Here is a 25,378-nt window from a genome sequence, read left to right as displayed (position 1 = left end):
CTGACACTCCCCGTACCTTGCTACGCCAGCCGACAGCTCGGGTACCACCACCCTCCGGCTCCACGCCACAAGGTCCCGCTCTGTGGCTATTTCACTCCTCGGGGCATTGCTGTGCATCTGCCGCACACCTTCAATTTGTCCACTGCGCCTCAGTCCTACGTTTGGTGGTGAATGAACCTCTGAGGTAGAACTTATAGAGCCTAAGGGAAAAGTTAGCATAGTAAGCTCTATTTAAAGACCTTTATCCATTAGTTTAAATAGAAAACTATATCTTACACATAAAAGTTCATATTGTGATAAATAATTAAACTATGAAATCAGGAACTAAACCATAAGCAAAGTTCAACAAAAAGAAAACACAGTTACTCAGCTGATTAGGCCAATCAAGGAATCATGACTATGAATTATTAAGTCCCAAGGATATATCATTGCTTTAAGGAAATGCTAAGAATTTTTCAGGAAAACGTCACAAGTAAAAACAGATCTCAAGCACATTTATAATTCATTGTTTCCTTTAACTTTTCTCTTAAAGTTTAATAATATACAACAAATAAGGGTGATGAGATGTTCGAGAATGTGGCTTTGTGTTTCATAAAGTATTGAAAAAACAGATTTTTGAAAATTTTCTAATTTCTACATGTTTAATATAAAAAAATCTGGATAACTAGACATATTAAAAATTTATTAGCTGTAAGTTGAAATCTGTTATGAATGATTTTCTTGTGTCATTAAATATTCTACAAAACCTCGATTATTCTGACAGCATTATTCCTTTTGTAGAAGTACTACAATTTATCTGATCACTTCTTTACTACTGCACGTTTATGAGAGTTTCAAATATTTTAATATTTCACTTAAAATAAAACCCCTGCTTACCTCTACTTAATCGGCTGGTGTTGCTGACACCTGCTTCCCCAGATCGTCTCAGGTCTTGCTCCTGTTGCAGCCTTTGAATCATGCTGTCCAGTGGGCTGATCTCCTGGTTTGCTTGCTGACTTAAAACTTGGTTCAGTCCTATGCAAAAACCACACGAAATACTAAGAATATTTTAGTCACTATTTAAACCATTTTACTCTTCAACTTTGCTTATGAGTTCAGAATTAAATATAAATTTTGCTTGGGCAAAAGATCTAAAATGATCAATTGTAAATAATGGGAAGGGGAAAAAAAACCGTGCTCATCTTAATTTATTAAAAATGATGAAGAGGATCATTGCTGACTTTTACTGAATGTGCAATGTGACTCAGAAATCCATAATCTTTACGGTAACTCAGTTAGATACACAGGCATGTATTCACTCTACCTTACAAGTAAGAAGAGCAAAAAGATTTTCCACTTAGTTCCTAATTTCTTTTCAAAAGAAAAACTCACTTCCTTTTAAGGACTTTACAGTTTCATTTATTCAACAAATTCTTAAGTGTTAGGACCTATGCCAGGTACTGGGGCTCCAGTGGTTAAGTAAGAAACATCAAGATCCCTGCCTTTCAGGGAGCTAACATCCCAATGGAAAAAGTAAACATACTACTACAGATAAATGATGAGGTGTTTAAGAGATGGTGAGAAAGAGAAAGAGGGAAGAAAAAGAGATAAGACCTACCCATAATGAGTCAGAGAAATCAAAGAAGCTGGCCCTCTCTGAGAAGCAAGCATTTGGGCTGAGGCTTCGATTAGTCAGCCACAGGAAGAGTCAGAAAGGAGGACAGACTCTGAAGTAGGGACGAACCTGCTGTATTTTCACCTCTCCTATTTTTCCAGCATCAACTCTCACCCATACCAGTCATAAAGCACTTCACTCTCCTACCCTAACCAAAAAATACCTTCTATCTTTGAAACTTTTGAATATGATAGCCCAACTTTAAAAATTAACATGAACATGATGAATGCTTATCTTTCAATCATCAACTGAATGGCTATTTAGCAGCAATCATTTCTTCTGTGAAATCTTCCTAAACAACCTCTGAAAGAATTAGCTGCTCCGGTCTTTTAGTTTCTTAAGTAATCTATATACGTATCTTAGCATTTAGCCCAATACATAGCATAAAGGAAGCCCAATACTTAGTCCCTCAAAAGCATGATCTCCTTCATCTTTATATTCTCTAAATCTAACACAATCTGGGAGGTGAGGCAGGGGATTGCTTGAGCTCCTAAATTCAAGACCAGCCTGACCAAGAGTGAGATTCTGTCTCTAAAAAATAGCCAGGTGCTGTGGCGGGCACCTACAGTCCCAGCTACTTGGGAAGCTGAGGCAAGAGGATCATCTGAGCCCAGGAGTTTGAGGTTGCTGTGAGCTATGACAAAACAGCACTCTACCCAGGTGGACAAAGTTAGACTCTGTCTCAAAAAAAAAAAAAACTAACACAATGTTCAACATTAAAAAATGTTCAACACCACTAAAAAAAATAGAAGGAAAAGTGTTATAAAATATATGGAAAATATTACCATGACACAGTAGAGAGTAATTCATATCGAATGTGCAGATATATAAGATTTGACTAGGTCAGAATTTTATGGTGGGCTTAAATTGAGAAGAGAAGGTATCAAGGATACTCTGAAATCAAGTAATAGTAAGAGAGATTACACAGAAAGGGTAATTACATGTATTCAATTCAAAATACTATTTCAATTTTACAAAGACAACAAAAACTAAATAGATAAAATAACTTGTTCATGATCACAAAGCGAGAAAGTGGTAAAAGCAGAGATAAAAATTCAAATGTCTATCCACCTTTCTTTCCTGGTTTGCTGTTGGGAAAACATGTCATGGCTGAAGATTGGCACAGCTCAAGTTTACAAGTGAGGAAGTGCATTTAAAGTGTAGCATCAATGTAATAAAACTACACTCAAGCCCATTTAATATTACAATAACCAAATCTATTTTTACTTTCTTAACTCTAAGAGCTTTCTCAAAATAAATTTTATTACAGATCTAAATTTGCAAATAAACACTATAATTAGTAATAATACTATGATTTTTTAGAAAGTATTTTTCTTTTTATTTTTGTATTAACTATTTTTATACTCGTTAAGTCTAAAATAATGACAAAGGATTTTTATTCAATTCTGTGAACTTGAACCTTAGGAGTGGCTATGCAACCTTATTATTGCTGTGGGTTCTTTTGTAGATACTAATAACAGGTATCTATTTTTAAGATCATACCTACTTTATACAGAAAAAAGAACAATAAACTGGACTGAGAATGGGAGCTGGGGTTTGTGTCTCTGACTCCACAACACAATACTCTTACATTTCCCTTCTCTCCACTTCAAGGATTGGAATATCACAGGTATAAAGATAAAATAAGATCACTTATGAAAGCCTTTTATAAACTGTTAAATGGAGAAAGAAAGTAAAAATGTTAATATGCAAGTAGCACTGATTTTAACAGAGCAGTCTTTTGCTTATTTCCCTATGCCTAAAAGGCCAGTCTACATACCCATTTTAAGAGCTGGGTACAATCTGATACTTGTCAATTCTTCTCCAAAAGACATTTTCAGTCCTACAACAACTATTTCTCTACTAGGAAGACTTCTCCTATCTGAACACCTACCTAGAATTCTTGAATACTACTTGTTCTTCTCAGATCCGTGAGGTCATGCTATGTTCACATACTGAGGGAGACACATTGGGCTCACACACTCCAGATAGTCAAGTCTGCTAGACTGTCCCACTTCTACAAGAGCAGCAGGGCCAATTCCTCTGATGCTTTTCCTAACCCTCCGTTCAAAGTGATCGTATCTGATTCTGAGTAGCCCTTTTCTATCCAGCCCTCCCATCTTTACTGCAATTGCATGATACATTCTTTAAGACAAATAACACATGGGTTTGTCACAATGCAATGAGACTGATTTTTTCATGCTGTTTACAGAATCTAAACTCATTTTTGAGAAATGCCTCATCACAAAATCTACTTAAAGATTTTGTCTGTTATAACTGAGTCTAGAACTTAAAATATTTTCATAAGTATTTTTCTAATCTAAAATATAAGAGGAAGATTAATGACAGAAGTGGGTTAATCTTTTTTACAGAACCTCTCCATTATTTTTATTTAATAAATTAGTTCTACATTTTTTGTCAAAAGGGGCAAAAAGGCAGACATGGTGGCTCATGCCTACAATTCAGCACTTTGGGAGGCCAAGGCTGGAAGATTACTTGAAGCCAGGAATTTGAGACCAGCGTAGGAAAAATAACCCAGGGAAACCTTGTCTCTTAAAAAAAAAAATTCAAAAAATGAGCCATGTGTGGTGGCATATAAGCACTTGTAGTCCTAATTACGTGGAAGACTAAAGTGGGAGGATTGCTTGAGCCCAGGATTATAGTGAGTTATAATTTCATCACCAAGCTCCAACCTAGTTGACAAAGTGACCTTTTAAGAATAAGAAGGGGGAAGGGGAGAGAAGTTTGTAGGCTCTATCTCCCTTTTACTCCCATTCAATTCTTCAACTAATTTAACTTTGATAATAATTACACTTCACTAAAATAGCTCAATCCTCTTCACCCCTATCTTACTTCTTATAAATCTTTAAAAATGTACTACTTCTTAAAACAATCTTCTATGTGAATAAACTATCTAGTCCTATCTCTCATAATGTACTACTGTTCCCTTTAATAAAACTTTATTTATTTATTCATTTATTTTTTTGAGACAGAGCCTCAAGCTATCCCCCTGGGTAAAGTGCGGTGGTCTCACAGCTCACAGCAACCTCCAACTCCTGGGCTCAAGCGAGTCTCCTGCCTCAGCCTCCCAAGTAGCTGGGACCACAGGCGCCCACCACAACGCCCGGCTATTTTTTGGTTGCAGCCGTCATTGTTGTTTGGCGGGCCCAGGTGTCAAACCCACCACCTTAGGTGTATGTGACTGGCGCCTTAGCCATTTGAGCCACAGGCGCCGAGCCTATAAAACTTTATTTGTTTATAACTGTGTTTATTAATCTGTCTAACCTACTCCACGAGAGCAATAATCATGTTTGTTTCTCACTATGGAAAACCCAGGGCTTAGCAGATGTCAGGAGCAGAAGAGGTTTTCAATGACATCACAGAATGAACAGTACATGAACTGACTTGTCTCATACCAAACACTACCTTAAGACCCTAGAGCAGGGGTCCTCAAACTTTTTAAACAAGGGGCCAGTTCACTGTCCCTCAGACCACTGGAGAGCCGGACTGCGGGCCCCAGGAGGAGTTGGCTGCTAAGCAGGACAGGCAGTGGTGGCAAAACACCTGGCAGGCCAGATAAATGCTCTAGGTGGGCAGCATGTGGCCAGCGGGCCATAGTTTGAGGATGCCTGTCCTAGAGGTTATAAAGGACTATAAACCAAAATTACTGCTTTAAATCTCTAATGTTCCTTAATTATTTTGTAATTCTTAAGCATTATCAAAGACCTTTATAAGAGTAAACCAGTACTTATACTTCTCTTTTGCTTAAAACAATCAAAGACACATTTTTTTTTTAACTTGGCAATTTTAACAATTCAGTGGAAAGAGAAAATTTGGCTATCTATGTAAATGAGCACCAACCTGAGGAAGTTACTCCCATCTGAGGGATGAGCTGCTCCTCCCTGCAGTTTTCGCGGCCAGGAACCAACCTCTGGTACCTTGACGGATGAGGGTTACCATCAACATCAACCAGAAAAGGGGGGGGCATGAGGTGAGGCGCTTGCTGTGTCTGCTCATCCAGTACAAAGTTGTTGGCATCACGGATAAGTGGCCGATAATCACTATGAAAGAACATCTGATCTGCAATCTGTAAAAAGAAAAGTCCATGAAAAACAGGTGAAGATAAAAATCTACATCATCTCCAATGAGAAACAAATATGGTAAAAATCTATAGCATCTCTAATGAGATATGTTAATATAAATTGTAGTAGTAAGCAATAATTAAAAAATATTTCCTGGAATTAATTATGAACAAGCACTTATGTTTTCTACATTACATTTTATGATCAGAAAAGTACATTTTCAAAGTTTTCTCTGCAACAAGGATGAGCTACATATACTTAATAGTTCCCCTTTATCCGCAATTGTACTTTCTGCAGTTTCAGGTACCCGTAGTCAACTAGTGTCTGAAAATATTAAATAAAAAATTCAGAACTTGGCTCACTGCCTGTTGCTCAGTGGTTAGGGCACTGGCCACAGGCACTGGGGCTGGTGGGTTTAAACCCAGCCACGGCCTGCGAAACAAGACAACAATAACAAAAAAAAAAAATAGCTGGGCGCTGTAGCAGGTACTTGTAGTCCCAGCTACTTGGGAGGCTGGGGTAAGAGAATCGCTTAGGTACAAGAGTTTGAGGTTGCCATGAGCTGTGATGCCACAGCACTCGACTAAGGGTGACACAGTGAGACTCTGTCTCCAAAAAAAAAAAACAACAAACTTCAGGATCTAAACAACTCAAGTTTTGAACTGTGAGCTGGACTGAAATCTCATACCATGCCACCTAGGACACAGATCATCCCTTTGTCCAATATATCCATACTGTCTGTATACACTACACCCACCGTGACTGTATAGGAAAAATTATAGTGCCCGCAGTACTATCTATGCTTTCAAGCATCCACTGGGAGCCTTTGAATACATCTTTTGTGGATAAGAGCAACTACTATGTAAAAAGATACTGTTAAAAATAAGTTATTCAAAATTCAATTTGAAATTAAATGGTAAAATCAAATCTGGGCATAAAGTAGTTAGCAGTACTTTTACTTTCATATAACTACCATGCTTTACCTTAAATCTAGGTCAGAGCGAGCAGTATAAACTGATATTAAAAAAAGTAACGGCTCAGCACCTATGGCTCAAGTGACTAAGGCATCAGTCACATACATCTAAGGTGGTGGGTTCAAATCCAGCCCTGGCTGCCAAATGATGACGGCTACAACCAAAACATAGCTAGGCATTCTGGCGGGTACCTGTGCTCCCAAGCTACTTGGGAGGCTGAGGTAGGAGATTCGGTTGAGCCCTGGAATGTAGGTTGCTGTGAGCTGTGCTGCCATGGCACTCTACCCAGGGGGACAGCTTGAGGCTCTGTCTCAAAAAAAAAAAAAAAAAAAAATTAAGATTTTCTAAGAGTTAATTTTTTTTTTCTTTTTGAGACAGAGTCTATGCCACAGCTCACTGCAACCTCAAACTCTTGGGCTTAAGCAATTCTCTTGCCTCAGCCTCTCAAGTAGCTGGGACTACATGCGCCCACTGCACTAACCAGCTAATTTTTTTGTTGCAGGTGTCACTGTTGTTTAGCTGGTCTGGGCTAGGTTCAAACTCACCAGCCTCATTGTATGTCACTGGCGCCCTAACCACTAAGCATCGGCAATGAGCCTATTTTTTCTAAATTTTTAAGGATAATACAAAATTGGGCGGCGCCTGTGGCTCAAAGGAGTAGGGCACCAGCCCCATATGCCGGAGGTGGTGGGTTCAAACCAGTCCCAGCCAAAAACCACACACACAAAAAAAAGATAATACAAAATTATATTATTCTTAAGACATAGTCTCACTTTGTTGCCCTCAGTAGAGTGCCATGCCATCACAGCTCATAGCTCTTGGGCTTAAGCGATTCTCTTGCCTCAGCCTTCCACATAGCTGGGACTACAGGTGCCCCCCACCATGCCCAACTATTTTTATTTTTTGGTTGTAGTGGTCATTGTTGTTTGGCAGGCCAGGGCTGGATTCGAACCCTCTAGGTCCAGTGCATGTGGCTGGTGCCCTAGCCACTGAGCTACAAGCACCAAGCCTAACTTAAAATTTTTTAAACTAAATGATAAACTATTTCACTTTTACTATCTTAACCTTTTATATCACTGCACTACAAATAAGCAATTTAATTCTTAAGTCTTTAATTGCTAGGTGCAGTGACACCACCTGTAATTCTAGCTACACAGGAGATTGAGACAGGAAGATTGCTTGAGAACAGGAGTCCAAAGGTAGCCTGGATAAACTAGCAAGATTCCATCTCAAAAATTAAAATAAGAGACAGAGAGAGACAGGGTAACATTAGCTACCATTAATTGGTTATACAGTTTTGAGAACCACATGAAAGCCACAGGTTTGTACTCTGAATAAATACATATTATCTGTATCAACAAAATATAATTTAAAAGAGCCATGCTATGGACATCTTCTATCCCAAACTTACATACCCCAAGTAAAGAACTCACAAAACTGCACCAGCAGAAAGTTATTTCTTCATATATAGATATATATGTATGTGTGTGTGTGTCTGTGCGTGTATACACACATACATGTCTATTACAAAAAAGTGAGATTTAACAAATGTAATCTTCACCCTTCTTTCCAAAATGTTACATCTTCAAACTTCATGCTAAATGCAAAAACGCTGAGAAAGGAAGGAAGGAACAGAAGGAAAGGAAGGACTCTAAACATCCATGGATTAAAATAATGACATTTAATATATATATTCATCATACTATACCTTGTCATATTTGCTACTGGACCCAAAGCCAAAAATTAAAAGATGTCCATGAGAGTCTGTGCATGCAAAGTGCTGCCCATCAGGAGAGCATTTGCAGTCAAATACTGCACCATGTCCTTGGCCTTCAATCTGAAATATATTTAATCAATAATAAAAAAACTGCAATTGAAGTATAAAGAACTGGTCACTATTATTATTATTATTTTTGATAAAAGATGTATCATAAGATACATCCTGTAAGAATACATCCTAATGAAGTGAAGATTAAATATAACAAGCATAGTACAGTAATCAAATTTGTGGATATTCATGAAATTGCCAGTTCTTGCATAGCCTTGAAAAACAAAATACTCTATCCACAGACCAGACACAATTCAGGAAATACAAGAACACCAATCTCCCCCACCCATAAAATTCTGCTTCATGTTTTAAACCCAGATTTAACATGTAATTGACCCTTACACTCCATCTATCTTCATTCAAGCATACTCTTTCTCCAAAGGCTAGTGATGTAGCAACTGTAGAGGCTTTTTGGATAACACCTGGAAGTAGCCAGAGATCACTGCTCACCTGACTCTAAATTTTATCCTTTTTAGTTATAATTCCCTAGTGGTCTGACTGATCCTTTAAATGGTGAATTTCAAAGGTTAAAGAAAAGGTTTTCTTTACCTGATAATTGTTTTCTGTTTTCCAGTTCCGTTAATCCAGAACGAATGGGTTTCTCCCTGCAACCTGTCAATCAAACAGAGGTGGCCAATCACCACTCTGAATTTTTTGCTCTCAGTGATTCTTCAGACTACGTTCCAGTTGAAAACTTCTTTAGCAGTATTCTGAAAGAGGTAAAAATGCTACCCTATCTAAAGCACATCTAGGGGCTGAATTTTAGAAACAACTAAAATAGGGAGTTGACTCCCTAACAAATAACAACTAAGGATGATTTTCCACAAATGCAATTGGATGTCTGGATTAGCAGAATCGGAACACACACACATTATCAGGTAAGAAATACCTCCTTTCTGTTCCGGTATCCACTGATCTAGAACAAATTGAGTTTTATTTGTAATGTCCCAGGAAATGCTTGAAAGAGGAAAGTGGTAATTTTCTTTCTTTGGTATTAAAAATCTGGCATAAGGATGAATGTATAGTTCACTAACTACAGAGGTTGAGTTAAAATTCAGAAGAAGAACAGTTGATTCACACAAGGTTTGTACTTTGGTTGAAAGAGAAAATATCACCACAAAAGGAAGGTTCTGCCCAAGAAGTTAATAATATACCACAAATGGGATTGCCTCAAAAAAGAAACTCGTTTTCTTCTGGCTTGAGGAAAGGAAGAAATGTGTATAATGGTGCTTATTAATGCACAGTAACAGAAAAGAACAGCTTCTCTTTAAACAAATCACATTAAAGAAAACCAGTAAACTTAACTAATGTCTAATACACTCAAAAATTTCTCAGAAAAGAAAATGAAATCATAAACAGGATTACTTCTTGGCTCTGAAGAAAGTTGCAGGATGGTAAGACAGCTGAGGAAGCTAACTGATTCCAGCTCTACGTTAAAGCAATTCCAAACCAAGAGAGAATGAAACCTTTTCTCCCAATTGACACAAGGGCATTAGCAGCCATACAAGCTGGCTAGGCACCTGCCAAAAGGGAAAGATTGTAAGTAGAAACATCAGGATTTAAGTCTTTAGTTTTCAATGTGTTCCTACTCACATAAAAACAGTTACATGAACTGTTATAAGTAACCACATGAACAAAGTTCACCTCTAAATAAACTTTTACATTAAAAACTCAAAATTGAAATAGTCTCACTCATGTGTTACATGATTTATCTCATTCTCACAAAACTTCACAGAAGAGAAAACAAAAAAGAAACTATTTAATAAATCTACTCTAACACATGTTTTCAGAACTATATTACTATTCCAAGTCTCAATTTTAAGTGCAGACACAAAGAGAAAGGGACTTGGCAGTGGTCCCACTCAGCAGTGACAAAGGGGATCGTGTGTACTCCTACACAGGCTAGCATAAGGACAAGCTAAGCGTCCTTCCTATGATGTTTAAGCAATCTTGTTCTAAACGTTTTTTCTTTTTTGGGAGGAGGAAGAACAAATCAATCCTATACTTATATTATTTACTAATGTTGCCATATTTACAGTTAGTAGATCTCTGAAAGAATCATTTAGGAGAGGTAGAACTTTAAAACTCTAAAATAGCAAAGAAAAAATAGCAATCATATTTAAAATCACCACGTCATACGTGGGTATAACAATTTCCATTGTCAATATGGCAAGAAGACATCAATTTTCTTGTTATAAGGCATTGGTTTAACTCCAAGTGACTTTTATATATGGAGGGCATAAAAGGGCATGATCAAATCATAAAATCTGATCCTATCAGAAAAAAGGAAAAATTTACTATTTGGATTAACTAATGTTCATTAAAGGCATCTGCTTTAAACCCTTAAATAGATTTAAAAGAATCTGTTTCTAACCTTACTAAGTAAAAAACCACATTTATCATTAACAGCTCCTCAGACAATTAAAACCCATACTTACAATCTGCCAACTAGGCTTTCCGAACAGCTGATGATGCAAAATAGGAAACAATTTCACTTTCCCTATATAACTAGAAATACCCTGGCTATTTTAACATATAAACATTTTAATATGATTAACCAAACCAACCAGTAAAAAAGTTAAATATTCCTCTCTAAAAAGGATCTCATCTTTCTAAACTACAGTCAAAGTATTTGTAAGTAAGAATTCTTGAAGCAAAACTTCAATAATGAAGGCACTATTTGAATAGACACATTTAACTAGACAGCAATGCAATAAGGTTAATCTCAAAAAACAGAAGAAAAAAATGTCCTTTCTGGCCTATGAAAGGTATGACTCTAACATAATATTAAACGTAAAGTACAGCAAGAAAATGAGTCAACACGACATTTAATTCAGCTGAGAGCTAATACCAGTACTTATTGCATGTTGTAATAAAATTAGAAAATGGAGTGAAATTAGTAAGGAATAAATTTTCCAAATAAGTGCATTTTATATGAACCATTTCTCTAATAAAATCAAGTATACTTCCTGTATATTATTTGGGACATAAGTAAAGACCACATAATAAAACTCATATACCTTAAATGGCAATAAGAATAGCAGAGAAAATCCATGGCTAACATACATTGACAAGAGCAAAAACTTAAAAAGAGTAAAAGACTAAGAAAAAAATATATTCAGCAATTATGATAAAGGATTTTTTATTTTTTAAAGTAGGAATGAGAAGATCAGATGTTAAAATAATGACTTCCTAACTAGAAAATTCTTATATTGACTAAAGAATTCTAGAAATATTACCCAAAAAGAAGTGGTATGAACTTGTTAGTTTAGAAATACATACTGAACTTAAAAAAATAAAATAAAAGTTACTACAAAAATGTATGCAGTAAAAGCATTAATGATGATAGGATGATTATATTTAAAGCATTCTGAAAGAGGGTACTATACCTAACTCCTAGCATAATGTTTGTGAAACTAAAAGACAAATACTTAACAGACAGAGGAAGGAGGTTTCTAAGACCGCCAAGAGTAATGGGCAAATCACCTCATTTCTCTATAGAATAACAGAGAAATTTTAAATGATAGCTAGAGTCCTACCTACTTGTAAAATCCTGTCATTTGACACTTAGGAAGGTTTGTTGAAAAACCTAGACAAATCTGGAAATAAAGTATATTAAAAGCACTAGAATGCACACTCCAGGTCTAAATTATATTCACAAAAAATTATATATAGCTGAATAAGAGATGCACTTCTGAAAGACCTTAACTCAAAGTAGGAAAGTTAAAGATAAGGATGTATTAGGCAGAGTCATCCTCTTACAGAATCATTTCATTTCTGTAAACAGGGACTTTTTATTAATCAATTTTTAAAAATATACTGATTAGAAGAGAGCATCTACCTAGAAAATACTCCAATATTTTAAATTATGCATCTTTTAAAATACCCTAATAATTTTATGAGGCAGACTTATATACGAAGAACCAAACAGCTGAGAAATAGCATTTATACTAAGAATTACACGTAGAAAGTCCTTTATGTATAAAGAACCTTTAGATTAGAGTTTACTGGGGGGGGGGGAAATAAACTTAATTAAGAATGTACATTAGATACTTAGAAAAAGACTCACCTATATGGTTAAATATGCTTTGGCTATCTTCTCATCAATACTATAGTCACTATATAAATGAAGACTGCCATCTTAAAAGAAAACCATCCACATTCTAGAAATGCAGGTTTCACCAAGTAACTATGAAAAACTGTAGGACTGCTACTGAATGGTTTTTTTTAATTGAAAAAACCATTACATTTATTATTACGTATGAGTTTAGCCATTTAAAATAACTAGCAACAAAAATGACACTGCTATACCTGGCTTGACAAAAAGCAGATCAAATTACTATATAAAATGAAAGCAATTTGTTACATAAAAGTGATTTTGAAAAATCAGAAATCTCCAGATTTCCATGAAAAGAAAAATAGTACCAAAATAAATAACTCATTTTCAAATTTAAGCACTTGGTTTATCCATCCTGATTTCTTTTTCTTTTCTTTTTTTTGAGACAGTCTTACTCTGTGCCTTGGGTAGAATGCTGTTGTGTCATAGCTCACAGCAACCTCAAACTCTTGGGCTTAAGGGATTCTCTTGCCTCAGCTTCCCAAGTAGCAGGGACTACAGGCACCCGCCACAACACCCAGCTATTTTTTTATTGCAGTTGTCACTACTGTTTAGCAGGCCTGGGCCAGGTTTGAACCCGCCAGCCTCAGTGTATGTGGCCAGCGCCCTAACCACTGAGATACAGGCACCAAGTCACTCATACTGATTTCTTAGGACAGTAATACTTTAAACTTGTTTATTCCCTTTTGGCCTCTTTGACACGGCATTTGAATAGGGTCTTGCTGACACATTCTGTAGGGTAGTGATCTCCTTTCCTTCTGCTAAACATGAATATTTCTCTAAGTTTACTTCTAACCTCTCTACCCTGCCCTCTCTGTCTCCATGAGGACTCAAGCTTCATTCCATATAAAATACTTCAACATTGTTTTCTCTCTCCTCCTAGGCCCCATAAGTATTCTATCTCTAGTATTCTGGATGGCCATTTCCACAAAGGGAGTCCAAGGAAATAAATATGAATACAAATTAACTTAAAAAATAAAACCCAGTTCTTCTGCATGGCATCCATACATTAATAACACTGGTGTCCAGGTCACCCAGACACAACATTCCAAACATATTAAATCTTTCCTCCCTGTCACCAACCCCTCTATCAATCATAAACCACCACGTCTTACATATAATTTTTCTTCACAAATTCCCTATTACCTACACCTACAATTTTTCATTATGACTTCACTAACAAAAGTAGTTCTCCTTACACCAATCCTAATTCAGATATGAAATAATACTACTGGCAACTGAACTATTTTTCTCTTAGCTTCTAGACTATCTCATAATCTATCCAACCCTCCCTTGGTTCACTTTTTTATGCTTATGAAATCATTTGAAGTAATCAAAATTACATGTCAATTTATGCTTTTTGTCTTATCATCCATTATTTCTAAAATCTGTTCCAAAAATCTTTCTAAATTACTCTATGAACAGGTCTTAACATTTACTTTGTTCTTATAATGGTCCTCTTACTTATAAAATTCATTCTCTTTCTTAATGGCTCAATTTCTGTTCTTCCTCTTCGACAAAATCTTCTCTGATCATCCACCCTAAAGTGATCACTATACTTTATTAATAACCGTTTTGTTTTTATTTGTTATGCTATCACTTGGAAACTATTTATCAATATTTATTTCTTATGGTATGTTTTATCTCCCCAACTTAACTACAAATTGACTAAAACCGAGCACCATGTCCTATTCTTCCAGCAGTCCTTACATTTTGGGCTTAATACAATATAAAAACATTTGCTAATCAAAATATCTTAATCTGCATGTTCACATTCTGTATACTTTCAAATGCTCTTCCCTTTTAATCATCAAATCTCAAAACCCCTTGTGACTGTGGGTCATGTAGTATATCAAAGAATTACTATATAAAAGTAATTCACCAAATATAGGCGGATAAGCTGAAGAGACAAATTCATACTCATGGCAACCAATTTTAAGATATGTCTCTGATACCAAGATAGACAAAAAAGAAAAAGACTCTAAAGAACTCCAGAACCTGAAAGAAAGTGACATTAACTGAAGTTTATGACCAGAAGATTGAAGGTAATTTCTTACCCAAAGAAGATGAAACTAGGACTGGAAGTATCAGAGTCCTTTTAACACACAGAGTATAGATCTATGACATTATCTTGTTAGATGATGATAGACTGATAGAAAGAACAAGAGAGAAAGAGAGAAAGAAAGAGTAACTCTTGAAATCCTGATTCATAAGTGAGAATACAATATGAGCTATACCTGTTTTTGGCTTCTTTTTCTCCCATTTCCTAGATACACACATCTATGATCCTCTAAAACTACAGGTCACACTGAGAACATGTTATAATATCAGAAGAAGTATGCATGTTTAAAATCTAAGTGGTAGATTGGCAGTCTCTGCTCATTTGGAACGTTGCAAGGAGAAATATATTGTTCTGGATTAGTGGACACTGGAACTTTTTAAAAAATCTCTTAAGTAAAAGAAAGGTTAAGAGAACAATTATAAAAATAAGAAAAACTTTAATTAAATAAAAACTGTTATTTGAAATTTAAACATGAAACAACCAAAGTAAAGCAAAAATCAAATTCAGTGAAAACACTTTCCAGCAAGAGACTTACACTCTTCAACTGAAATCAAAACCACATAGGAGGCAACAAACTACAGCTTTGAATAACATGACGGAAATAGAGACAGACACAGCTAGGGCTATAGAGAAAAGAGAGTAAGAGAGATAAAGCAAAAGTGTCAGAGATATGAAGAAAGCTGTGTAGTAAACACTGGGATCTATTAATGCCACTCTTAACATCTTTTATTTACTATTTATTATTCAAACTGTACTAAGAAATGTGAAAGTCTCATTTAAAATTAATTTAATATTCATATAGTTAAACTTGCAGTTAAAACTTAGCTATACTGAGATAATTTAATGGAAAAAAAGGGCCAAACACAACTTTGCATTGACGTACCTTTCAGGTTAGTGTAAACTTCTAAACTTGCCTACCTTTTTCAGGGAACGGGAGTGTTATAAGGCCCTCAACATCATTCCAGAGGGTTTGCACAAATTTTCAAGTTATTTCTGGGAATAATTTTAACCATTGCTTGGCATTTAATTGGAGTATGGAGCTTTTTAAAGCTTAGAGTAACTCTCATCAAAACAAAGCTACACTGATGTTTATTTCCTATCAATGGCAAACTTAGTAAGCAAGCTTACTAAGTTATACCCAACTAGTTTGGAACATTTTTAATATTAACTACATGTTAATAAAATATCCAAAAATATACTACCTGTCACCTGAATGTTATAAAGTTATGTAAAAAATTGTTCAGCTGAAACACAGAGAAACAACTGATGTGGTTTTTAGGAGAATGAAGACCAATACTTAAGGCCTAGAATTTAGGGAGTTTTTTAAAGAATAAAGTTATCTTATGTTTACAATTTTCTTCATAATGTTTCCCCTAGCTTCCTTCTCTCATTCATTTAAAATTAAAAAAGAAGAAGCAAAAAACAGGAAGTTTTTTCTAATTGATGCTTCTTACTAGTTTCATTCTTAGTTACAGATGAGAAAACCAAGTAGAGGCAGAGGAAAGGGGCTGTCTCATCCACATCACGCTCCATGTCGGCCTCTTTTAAAACATCACCTTACTTGTTATAGACTCTTAAAGGTAACAAAAATAAACTCAACACCCACTCCCTAATTGCTTTTATTATTCAGATCTCTATCAAGATGAAAACTATCAGTAAAAATAATGAGAATAATTCCCTAAGTTTCTCTGGAGAACACCACTTGCAAACTGAGAAGCCATTTATAAGATTTTGGGATAAAGTAAATTAGGGGATTATTTAAGCATAAAAGGAACTTTCTATTTTTTTACCTCAGTTCCTAAATTCAAACATTTTGATTTGGTTACAAATTTAGATAGTTCTAAGATAAAGTATAAGAAATTTTAAAAAGTATAATTTATGTAGTATTTGATATAGGCTTGATATAGAAAAAAAATTATTTCAGCAATGACTATGACTACCAGTGCTATATTCAAATATTAATGTCTCATAATCAGCTATTTAAAATTTAATAAAATGTAATTATTTAATATCAAACAAGCACTGAAATTTTCAACTTTTCACTTGAAAGGCTTTATAATGATAGAATTTTTGACTATGTCTAAAATTTCAAAAGAAGAATTTTAATTTTTACAACAGGTAAGAAAATGGTGATAAAATGCTGATTAAGACCAAATACTAAATTATATGCTACATGATTATCTTTTGCAGAAGTACTATGAATTTCAAATGGCACATTAACTTATTTTTAAAACAAGGACCATGTGTATTAAAGCAGTATTCTCAAAATACTGTATTTTCAAAAAACCTGTATTTGAAAAAATTTTGTATATAAACTTTTTGTTCTTTTTAAGTATAGTTTACATTCCTTATTTTCTGATTATAGGCAGAATGGCGAATTTGCTTATTTTATAAGCTTTACTTTTTTATAGCATTCACATGAAATATCACTTGGTCTCTATAATACTTAATCTAAACTTTCATCATTTCTAGTTAAATGAAGTATTCCACTACAATTATTCATCTTTAACTCCTTCAAGGCACACTAAACCCTCTGTACAGTGCTCAAAAAATGTTACTTGTCCAGGAGTGGTGGCTCACCCCTGTAATCTTCGCACTTTAGAAGGCCAAGGCAGGAGCATAGCTTGAGGCCAGGAGTTCGAGAGCAACCTGAGCAAGAGTGAGACACTGTCTCTATAAAAAGTAGAAAAATCAGCTGGGCATGGTGACACACACTTGTAGTCCCACCTACTTGAGAAGCTAGCGTAAGAGGATCACCTGAGCCCAGGAGTTCAAGGCTGCAGTGAGCTATGATAGCATCACAGCCCTCTAACCAGGGCAACAGACTAAGACACTATCTCAAAAAATAATAACTGTAATTTAATAATAATGTACTAAATTAAACTGGTGAATACTACTATAGATTTAATGTCAGGGAATGAATTTGTACAAAACAAGTTTTATGGTATTTTAGTAACTCGAAAACTTACTAATTATTACACAAAGCCAAACAGCTATAACTGTAGCCAAAAGTCAACTTTCATGAAAACAAACAGTGAGAATACAAGCCCTCCCTCAAACTGTTTTTCTTTTGTTTCCTTAATAGCAATACTGGATACTTTATCTTCCATCTGCCCACAAATAAAACAAGCAATGAAATGAACAAAAGAGTAGAGAATAAAAAGAAATGAGGCACTTAGATAACTTACAAATTAAGGGACAGAGAGGGGGAAAAAATCATCAAGTTAAAGACTAAGTTTCTAAAAGATCGACTCAGAGTTAATATCATTATGCAAACATTTTCCCCCTGGGTATATCACTGACTGGGTATAGTTGGAAGTTAGTTATGCAATGACATTGAGAAAAGCTCAAAACACCGACCATGACTGTATCAAAATATTAGCAAGACAGAACACATGGGTTTAAGCTCCAAGCGTCATGTAATCTGTAAGTAAACCTGGGCAAAGCATTTCATCTATGTAATACACAGTTTCTCCATTGATAAAACCAGGAGTAAAATCTACCCTAATTATATTACAAGGTTTTCATGAGACCCAAATGATGTAAAGTATATGGAAGTATTTTGAAAACTATTAAAAATCACACAAAAAATTAAAGGGAATACCTTTATTAATTGAGATAAAAAAGTTTATTTTGCTTTTTAAAAAAATATAGGATATATATTTTATCCTTTTAAGTTTTTCTTTTTTTTTTTGATATAGTTTGGAATTCTATGGATACCATCCAATTTTGCTTATTACAGAAATTTGTTTCTTCTGTCGTTTAGAAGTTCTTCTCTCTCATCCATAGAAAGAACAGGAAAAACATCCTCATCTAAAACGTATTGAACAGTTAAGTAATTTTTAAGGCAGTAATGTAACTAATCCCTTCATTAATTTCAAAAAGTATACAATATATTATGGCTGACTTCTACTCCTAGTTACATTACTAATTTGTCATGGTCTAAGAGCAAATCACTGAAATCTCAAGGTGTTGCAATTTTTACCTCTACTGAAAAGGTGAAACATTAGTGTGATCAACTTACCTGACAAGGCAAGTTCACCTTCACAATTGAAGGGGGCAAGCAACATTTAATCATGAGAGAAGTTTCCCTCCACACAATCTACCAATATAATCATACCCTTTGAAAATTTCAAAGTACTAAAAAAAGCCCATGAATTGTTTTCTTTTGAAGCTATAAAGACAAATTGGGAACTAATTTCTTTATTCAACAGAAATAGTCCAAAAAAAGCAAACCAGAAACAGAAAAAGTAAAAAGAAAAAATTCTTTACCTTCATATTTATGGATTAAAAAAAAAATCTCCCTTGTGCAATCACAAAGGAATTCCACTGATTACTAAGAATTGTGCACCAAATAATTAACACTGTTTTCCAGCAAACTGAGATTTTAGGAATCGTATTTATTACCTTATCTACACATATCCCCTCAAGGCATAGCCATTAATGACAGTGAAAAGTTATTTCCTTCACAGAAAATACTTTCATTTTATCTTCTGCTTCCTTACTACATAGGAATAAACTTTACACTGATTATCATTTTCATGTTATTTTTTCACAAACCATTGTATTTTAAAAGCCACTGTTTTGTGAAATAATTTGTTTTACAAAATAATTCTGACCACACACAAATTATATCATTTTATGAATTAATTACAACCGTACTAAAGGTTTCTACAATTGACTTTTTTTTAATTTAAACATGTTGAACTAGTGGAAACAGACAGACATACAGGTTCTCTGCCCTCTCCTTCTTGGTTTAAAGGTACTCCTAACATACAGGAAGCAGCTTTTATTAAAATGTGACTATGTAAAGCAGGAGTCCTCAAACTATGGCAGCCTGCGACGGCCCACCTAGGACATTTATCCGGCCTGCTGGGCCGCAGCTGCCTGTCCTGCTTAGCAGCCGACTTGTCCCGGGGCCCGCAGTCTGACCCTCCAGCGGTCTGTGAACTGGCCCCCTGTTTAAAAAGTCTGAGGACCCCTGATGTAAAGCGTAGTATTTAAAGAGCCCTTTATTCTTCACACAGTGGTTAGTTAGAAAGGAGCAGAAACACTGCTTGGAAAGCTGTATGTGACATATAACCACTGTAATTCAAATGCTCAGCAAAATATGCTAAAATCTACCTAAGAAACAATTTTGGAGAGAAAGGGTATACCCTTTCTCAAAACTCAAATACAGTATTTAATATACTACAACTTGATCAAAGGGAGAAATGTCTGATCCTTTGGTTTTAATTTTAAAATCAGTGTACTTGAACCAAATTCTGTTGCACTAAAATTACTAATGAAGTACAATAATACAGGGTAAATATTTATTTATAATTTCTTCGCATGGTTTCCCAAACATTTTTACTTCTCTAGACCTTATCTTCATACTTGTAAATTTCTGCTGAAAGTTTCACTGTTAAAATAAAACTAATCCAGCCATGGAAACATATAGGCATTGTTAATATGCATAATTTTCTTTTAAGTTTAGCATCTTAACAAAGACATGAAATAAATACTTCTGCATTGGTGGAAATTTAAAGTCAAATAATGAATGAACTAATTTTGAAATGGATTTCCTTTGTGATATGCAGAGTACCTTTGTCAAAAAGCCTGAAAAATCAGAAACAGCTATAAAAAGAAGAAGACTGATAATTACCATATTGAAATAAGATCGAATTTTGACTCCTCGTGCCAGATCCCACACTATCACGTTTCCATCATGACCAGCAGAAAAGAGAACTCTAGGATCAAATGGGTGTGGCTCAAGAACAAAAACCTCGTCTTCATGACCCTGAAATATTTTTGAAGTGTTAAAAGTATTAAAAGCATTAAAAAAGAAAGAAAAACAAAACAGAATACAACTCCAGCATGGCACCATTTCTAGAAATAGTTTGAAGAAATATTAAATTGGCAAAAATCTTCACATCTGCCAATGTATAATTAATATTAAAACTGAGCTAGTGTCACTCACTGCCCAGGGCTTTGCTATTAATTTATTGAGACATAAGGAAACTATGAATGGATCTGTAAGTATCAGAGAGCAGCAAGCACCTACAATGTGTTATGTTTCCCAAGCCAAACCTATTAAACTGCATTTTTACATGATTCCCAATCTCCTCCAAAGCCTTATTACCCTAGCAAACTAGAGTTTCTAGCTAACATAAAAAACTTTATTCCTCAATGAAAACATTCCATTCTACAGTCAGCTTCAGTTATACCAAATAATGAGTCTTTTTTTCTCACCATCAGGACATGAATGAGTTGGCCCGTGTAAGAATTCCAAACTTTCAGAGTCATGTTATTAACTGCCGTTATAACTGTATTGTCATGTCGATCCCAAGCTACCATAGTGACTTTCATTTTTGTGATTTTATCTTCTATTCCTTGAAGGTTTTGGCTGAAAGTTAGGAAAGCAATATTTGTTTATATACTGATATTGCTAAAATACTGGTATGACAAAAACCAAAATGCATCTTAACTTATATTTACCTTCATTAATATAAGTAACGATTCTTTATAAGTAATTGAGAACAGTGTGAATCAACACAGAATGATAGCAAAAATCACTGCACTGAGTTAGGATCCCCAGGATTCTAGCACTCCTAAGCCATTAGTGACAGATGATCTTATCACTGCTGTAACCTTCTGTAATCGGAACTCTATGCCACAGTGCCCATTCTCCACTTTTACTGTCGCTGTCACCCCAGGCTACTGCCCTGTTCTCCCATGCATCTGAGATGACTACACCCAAAAACAGGGAGAGAAAAAGGGTAAAATATGAAAGTAACAGCGACAACATGTGATATACTTTATCTTGGATGAAGAAAACCACTGTGTGTATGTGTGTGTGTATACATATATGTATGTATATATATGTGAGAGAGTGTGTATATATATATATATATATATCATCCCTCTGTCATAGATTAATTATAGTATGTTCTGGTTTCTGAAGAAAATATTAAATGTTACAACTATTTTATCATACCCTTTATAAAATTAACTAAGAAGTCTTCTCATACATGGCAATGAATCATTTCATAAAAATCAAAACCTTTCATCAATAATAGCACCTCTAGTTAGTACAGAAAAGTAGTAATTTTAACATGACATATGAGTCTGTAGGCTCAGCTAACAGTAATTTATATCCGTATTTCAAATTTGATCTCTTACCCTGCTGGACGAGTAGCCATATCCAACAATATGCTCTTCCATTCTCTTCGTTTAAACTGCCAAATACGTGCTGTCCCATCACGACTCCCACTCACAAATCTATATTAAAAGGAGTCCAATTCCCCAAAGAAAAACCATACATGCTTTACCAGAAGGTACTTTCCCCAGAGTTTTGTTTGAAAAAAACAGCATTCATCTTTAATTACACAGCATTCCAATACAATAAAGCATTTTCTCAGTCTCTCTAAATTTAAGAACTTCTAAAACTTTATGGGCTTCTAAAATTTTATAATTGAATGCTCTATGGTTCATGGCTAGGGCTCAAAAGTAACATTAGAAAGTAATTCAAGGTCACTATTTACTACACTGTATACAAATAGAATTGATACTTGCCAATGGAAAAAACATCAATTTTCTTCTCAAATTTGAAGAATTTGACTTATTCTACTCATAGTACCTAGAAATAGCTTTATTTCCTTTTATAACAAGAACACAGGAAAATCGACATACTATCATCTTTTGTCATAAACATATTTTCAATCTCTAACAAAAGTTTCTCTACCCTTTGACACATTCAGGGACTATTTGATAAAAGGTATTAAAATTATGAAAGTGCTCAAATATACTAACGTTATTATAAATACAATATAAAGACATACCTTTACATACATGTGAAAGCTGTACTCACTTTTAAGTATTACCTGGTTCAAGATCTTTATTTTAGGTAATTATTTCCTATGTTCAACCCTAAACAAAATCAGACTACAAGAACTGTCTTTATTTCATAATTTTAAAATCAGAATTAGACAAATAAATGTTTTACCTGCTACTAGTGTTGGAAAACTGGATACTGTCAACTTTGTCCTATATATAAACAGATAAACAAGAAAGGTGCTGAATATAAACTGTTAGACGCCATTTCAATTATACACATCTAATTCCTTTCACCAATACTTACAGTATGAAACTCCAATTCCGATATTTTCTCTGGCTGACCTGATCCAAAAAAATAAACCCTAATTATGTGATCTGTGCTTCCTGTGGCCAAAAACATTCCACCTATGAAGAACAACAGCAAACATGCGTAAAATTTCAAAATCTCTGAGAATTAGATAAAATGCAAGCAAAATTATAATGCATAATGAAGTATAATATTTTGCTCTAAAACCACTCCATGTTTATCCTAAATATATATCTCACAGGAATTTAAAAGTTTACTAAGGTAGTTTGACTAGGTTTTTAATATTTACAGAAGTAAAGCCTTGCACTAAAACTTTCACTACATGATTACATAACGTTAGTGGGTAATGGCTCGGTGCCTGTAGCTCAGGGGCTAGGAGCCGGCCACATACACCAGAGCTGGTGGGTTCGAACCCAGCCCCGACCTGCCAAACAAGAATGACAACTACAATCAAAAAATAGTGGGGCACTGTAGTGAACGCCTGTAGTCCCAGCTACTTGGGAGACTGAGGCAAGAGAATTGCTTAAGCCCAAGAGTTTGAGGTTGCCACAGCACTCTACAGAGGGCGACGTAATAAGACCCTGTCTCAAAAAAAAACAAAAAAAATTTTACTGGGTAAAAATTATCAGTCATCTTCACTAGAAAATATGTCTCTAACTCTCCTCAAATCCCTCTCTTGTCCTATGTCCCATATGTCCAAGTCACATCAAAATGTTAAGACTTGGCTCAGCACCTGTGGCTCAAGAAGCTAAGGCGCCAGCCACGTACACCTGAGCTGGCGAGTTCGAATCCAGCCTAGGCCCGCCAAACAATGATGGCTGCAACCAAAAAATAGCCGGGCGTTGTGGGGGCCGCCTGTAGTCCCAGCTACTTGGGAGGTGGGGGCAGGAGACTCGCTTGAGCCCAGGAGTTAGAGGTTGCTGTGAGCTGTGATGCCATAGCAGTCTACCCAGGGCTACAGCTTGAGGCTCTGTCTCATCAAAAAAAAAAAAAAAGTGAAGACTCAACTCTATCAGTTGTAAAGGCCTTTACAAACTCTATAATCAAATAAGCCTGAACTCACCTAAGACTTATAGTACACACATTCTACTCCCTTCGTGACAGCAACCCTCTTCCATGGTGTTTAAAACAGTGTTTGTATATAATGAAATATTTAAGTATTATTGCTAAATGATCTACCCACTGAACCCTTAAAAAAATCAAATTATATTTGAAAGAAGCATAAATTCAGAGTACTTTGAATACAGGTATAGTGCCTTTATTTGTGTTATTACTAGGAAGAACACTAAATTCATGGCAGTAGCACTGGAAATCTAGAAGTCAGAAAATGAAATTTTTGAATATTAATAAATACAACAAAAACGACTCATTGCACTATCCCTTATCTCAGGTTATGCTATTACTCACAATTATAAAATAAACAGACAAAGTAAAACAAAAAATAAAGGTGAAAGAACAGGTATTAGGAATATTATAAACAATATATTACTGTTTCTTTAATTAGTTTTTATCAATGCACTTCAAAGATCCAGCTAATTTAAATTAAAAAACCCTAACATTCATTCAAAATGCTGCTGTATAAACTCGAAACCTAACTGGAATACTAACAAAACTATAATGCTGCCTTTAAAAAAGCAAATCAGGCTCAATGCCCATAGCACAGTGGTTACAGCGCCAGCCACATACACTGAAGTTGGCAGGTTCGAACCCAGCCTGGGCCTGCTGAAACAACAATGACAAATGAAACAAAAAAACAGCAGGGCGTGGTGGCAGGCTCCTGTAGTCCCAGCTACTCAGGAGGCTAAGGCAAGAGAATCACTTAAGCCACTTAAGTTTGAGGTTGCTGTGAGCTGTGACACCATAGCACTCTATCAAGGGCAACACAGTGGGACTCCATCTCAAAAAAGAAAAGAAAGAAAGAAAGAAAAATAAAAGAGCAAATCAAAACAGTCTGGAGCAAATTAAGAAGATTAAGAAATATCTATCAAATTTATTTTACTTAACTATGGGATACCACCAAAATCCATGAAAATATAAACCATATCTAAAATACTTTTCTCACAATAAGACAACTGTTTAAAGATTCATTATTTAAGAGTCAATTTTCAAACTATTTATTCCCTCCTACTAGAGTAATATTTTCATGTGTGATTACATAAACAAAACTTCACAATAGCTGAAAAATTTCTAAGTTAATATATGATCATTCTTGGTTACTTACTAACTCTGGCATATATATAAGAACATAATTCACAATATAATAGTAAATATTTTCTGTTTTCCACAAGAGGCTTTCTAATGTAGAACTTTGATGAAAAATTAAAGGGGAAAAAAAAAATCTTACCAGCACTAAAAGAAGAACAGATCATTTGAACCCCAGGCCGTGGGCGCTCTGTAAATTTTGCAGGTCTTGGACTGTAATATAAAAAATAAACAAAAATAGCATAAGGGACCAGTAACACCAGAAATAAGCTATTTCATAAAATAATCACAGAGGACAAAATGAAATATGAAGCAACATATGGCACCATTCCTAAAA

General features: G+C 35.0%; 1 protein-coding gene across 2 annotated transcripts in view; it reads right to left on the bottom strand.

Annotated features, from left to right (window-relative positions):
• Window positions 1–25,378, bottom strand: part of PHIP (pleckstrin homology domain interacting protein) — a 137,520-nt gene that overhangs the window by 55,482 nt on the left and 56,660 nt on the right. For both annotated transcript variants that reach the window (XM_012809525.2, XM_023517264.1), the window contains exons 7-16: window positions 25,184–25,254; window positions 22,837–22,937; window positions 22,702–22,742; window positions 21,879–21,977; window positions 20,949–21,102; window positions 20,362–20,496; window positions 8,419–8,547; window positions 5,516–5,741; window positions 877–1,014; window positions 17–200 (exon numbers count right to left, since the gene is read on the bottom strand). In XM_012809525.2, coding sequence (XP_012664979.1) covers window positions 17–200; window positions 877–1,014; window positions 5,516–5,741; window positions 8,419–8,547; window positions 20,362–20,496; window positions 20,949–21,102; window positions 21,879–21,977; window positions 22,702–22,742; window positions 22,837–22,937; window positions 25,184–25,254 — 1,278 coding nt within the window. The remainder of the gene's footprint in view (window positions 1–16; window positions 201–876; window positions 1,015–5,515; window positions 5,742–8,418; window positions 8,548–20,361; window positions 20,497–20,948; window positions 21,103–21,878; window positions 21,978–22,701; window positions 22,743–22,836; window positions 22,938–25,183; window positions 25,255–25,378) is intronic.

This window comes from Otolemur garnettii, unplaced genomic scaffold (genome assembly GCF_000181295.1).
Source record: "Otolemur garnettii isolate 467f Iridium unplaced genomic scaffold, OtoGar3 scaffold00107, whole genome shotgun sequence".
In the NCBI taxonomy this organism is placed as follows: Eukaryota; Metazoa; Chordata; class Mammalia; order Primates; family Galagidae; genus Otolemur; species Otolemur garnettii.
The sequence above is the reverse complement of the archived record's forward strand: the minus strand, read 5'-3'. Positions and strand labels throughout refer to the sequence as shown.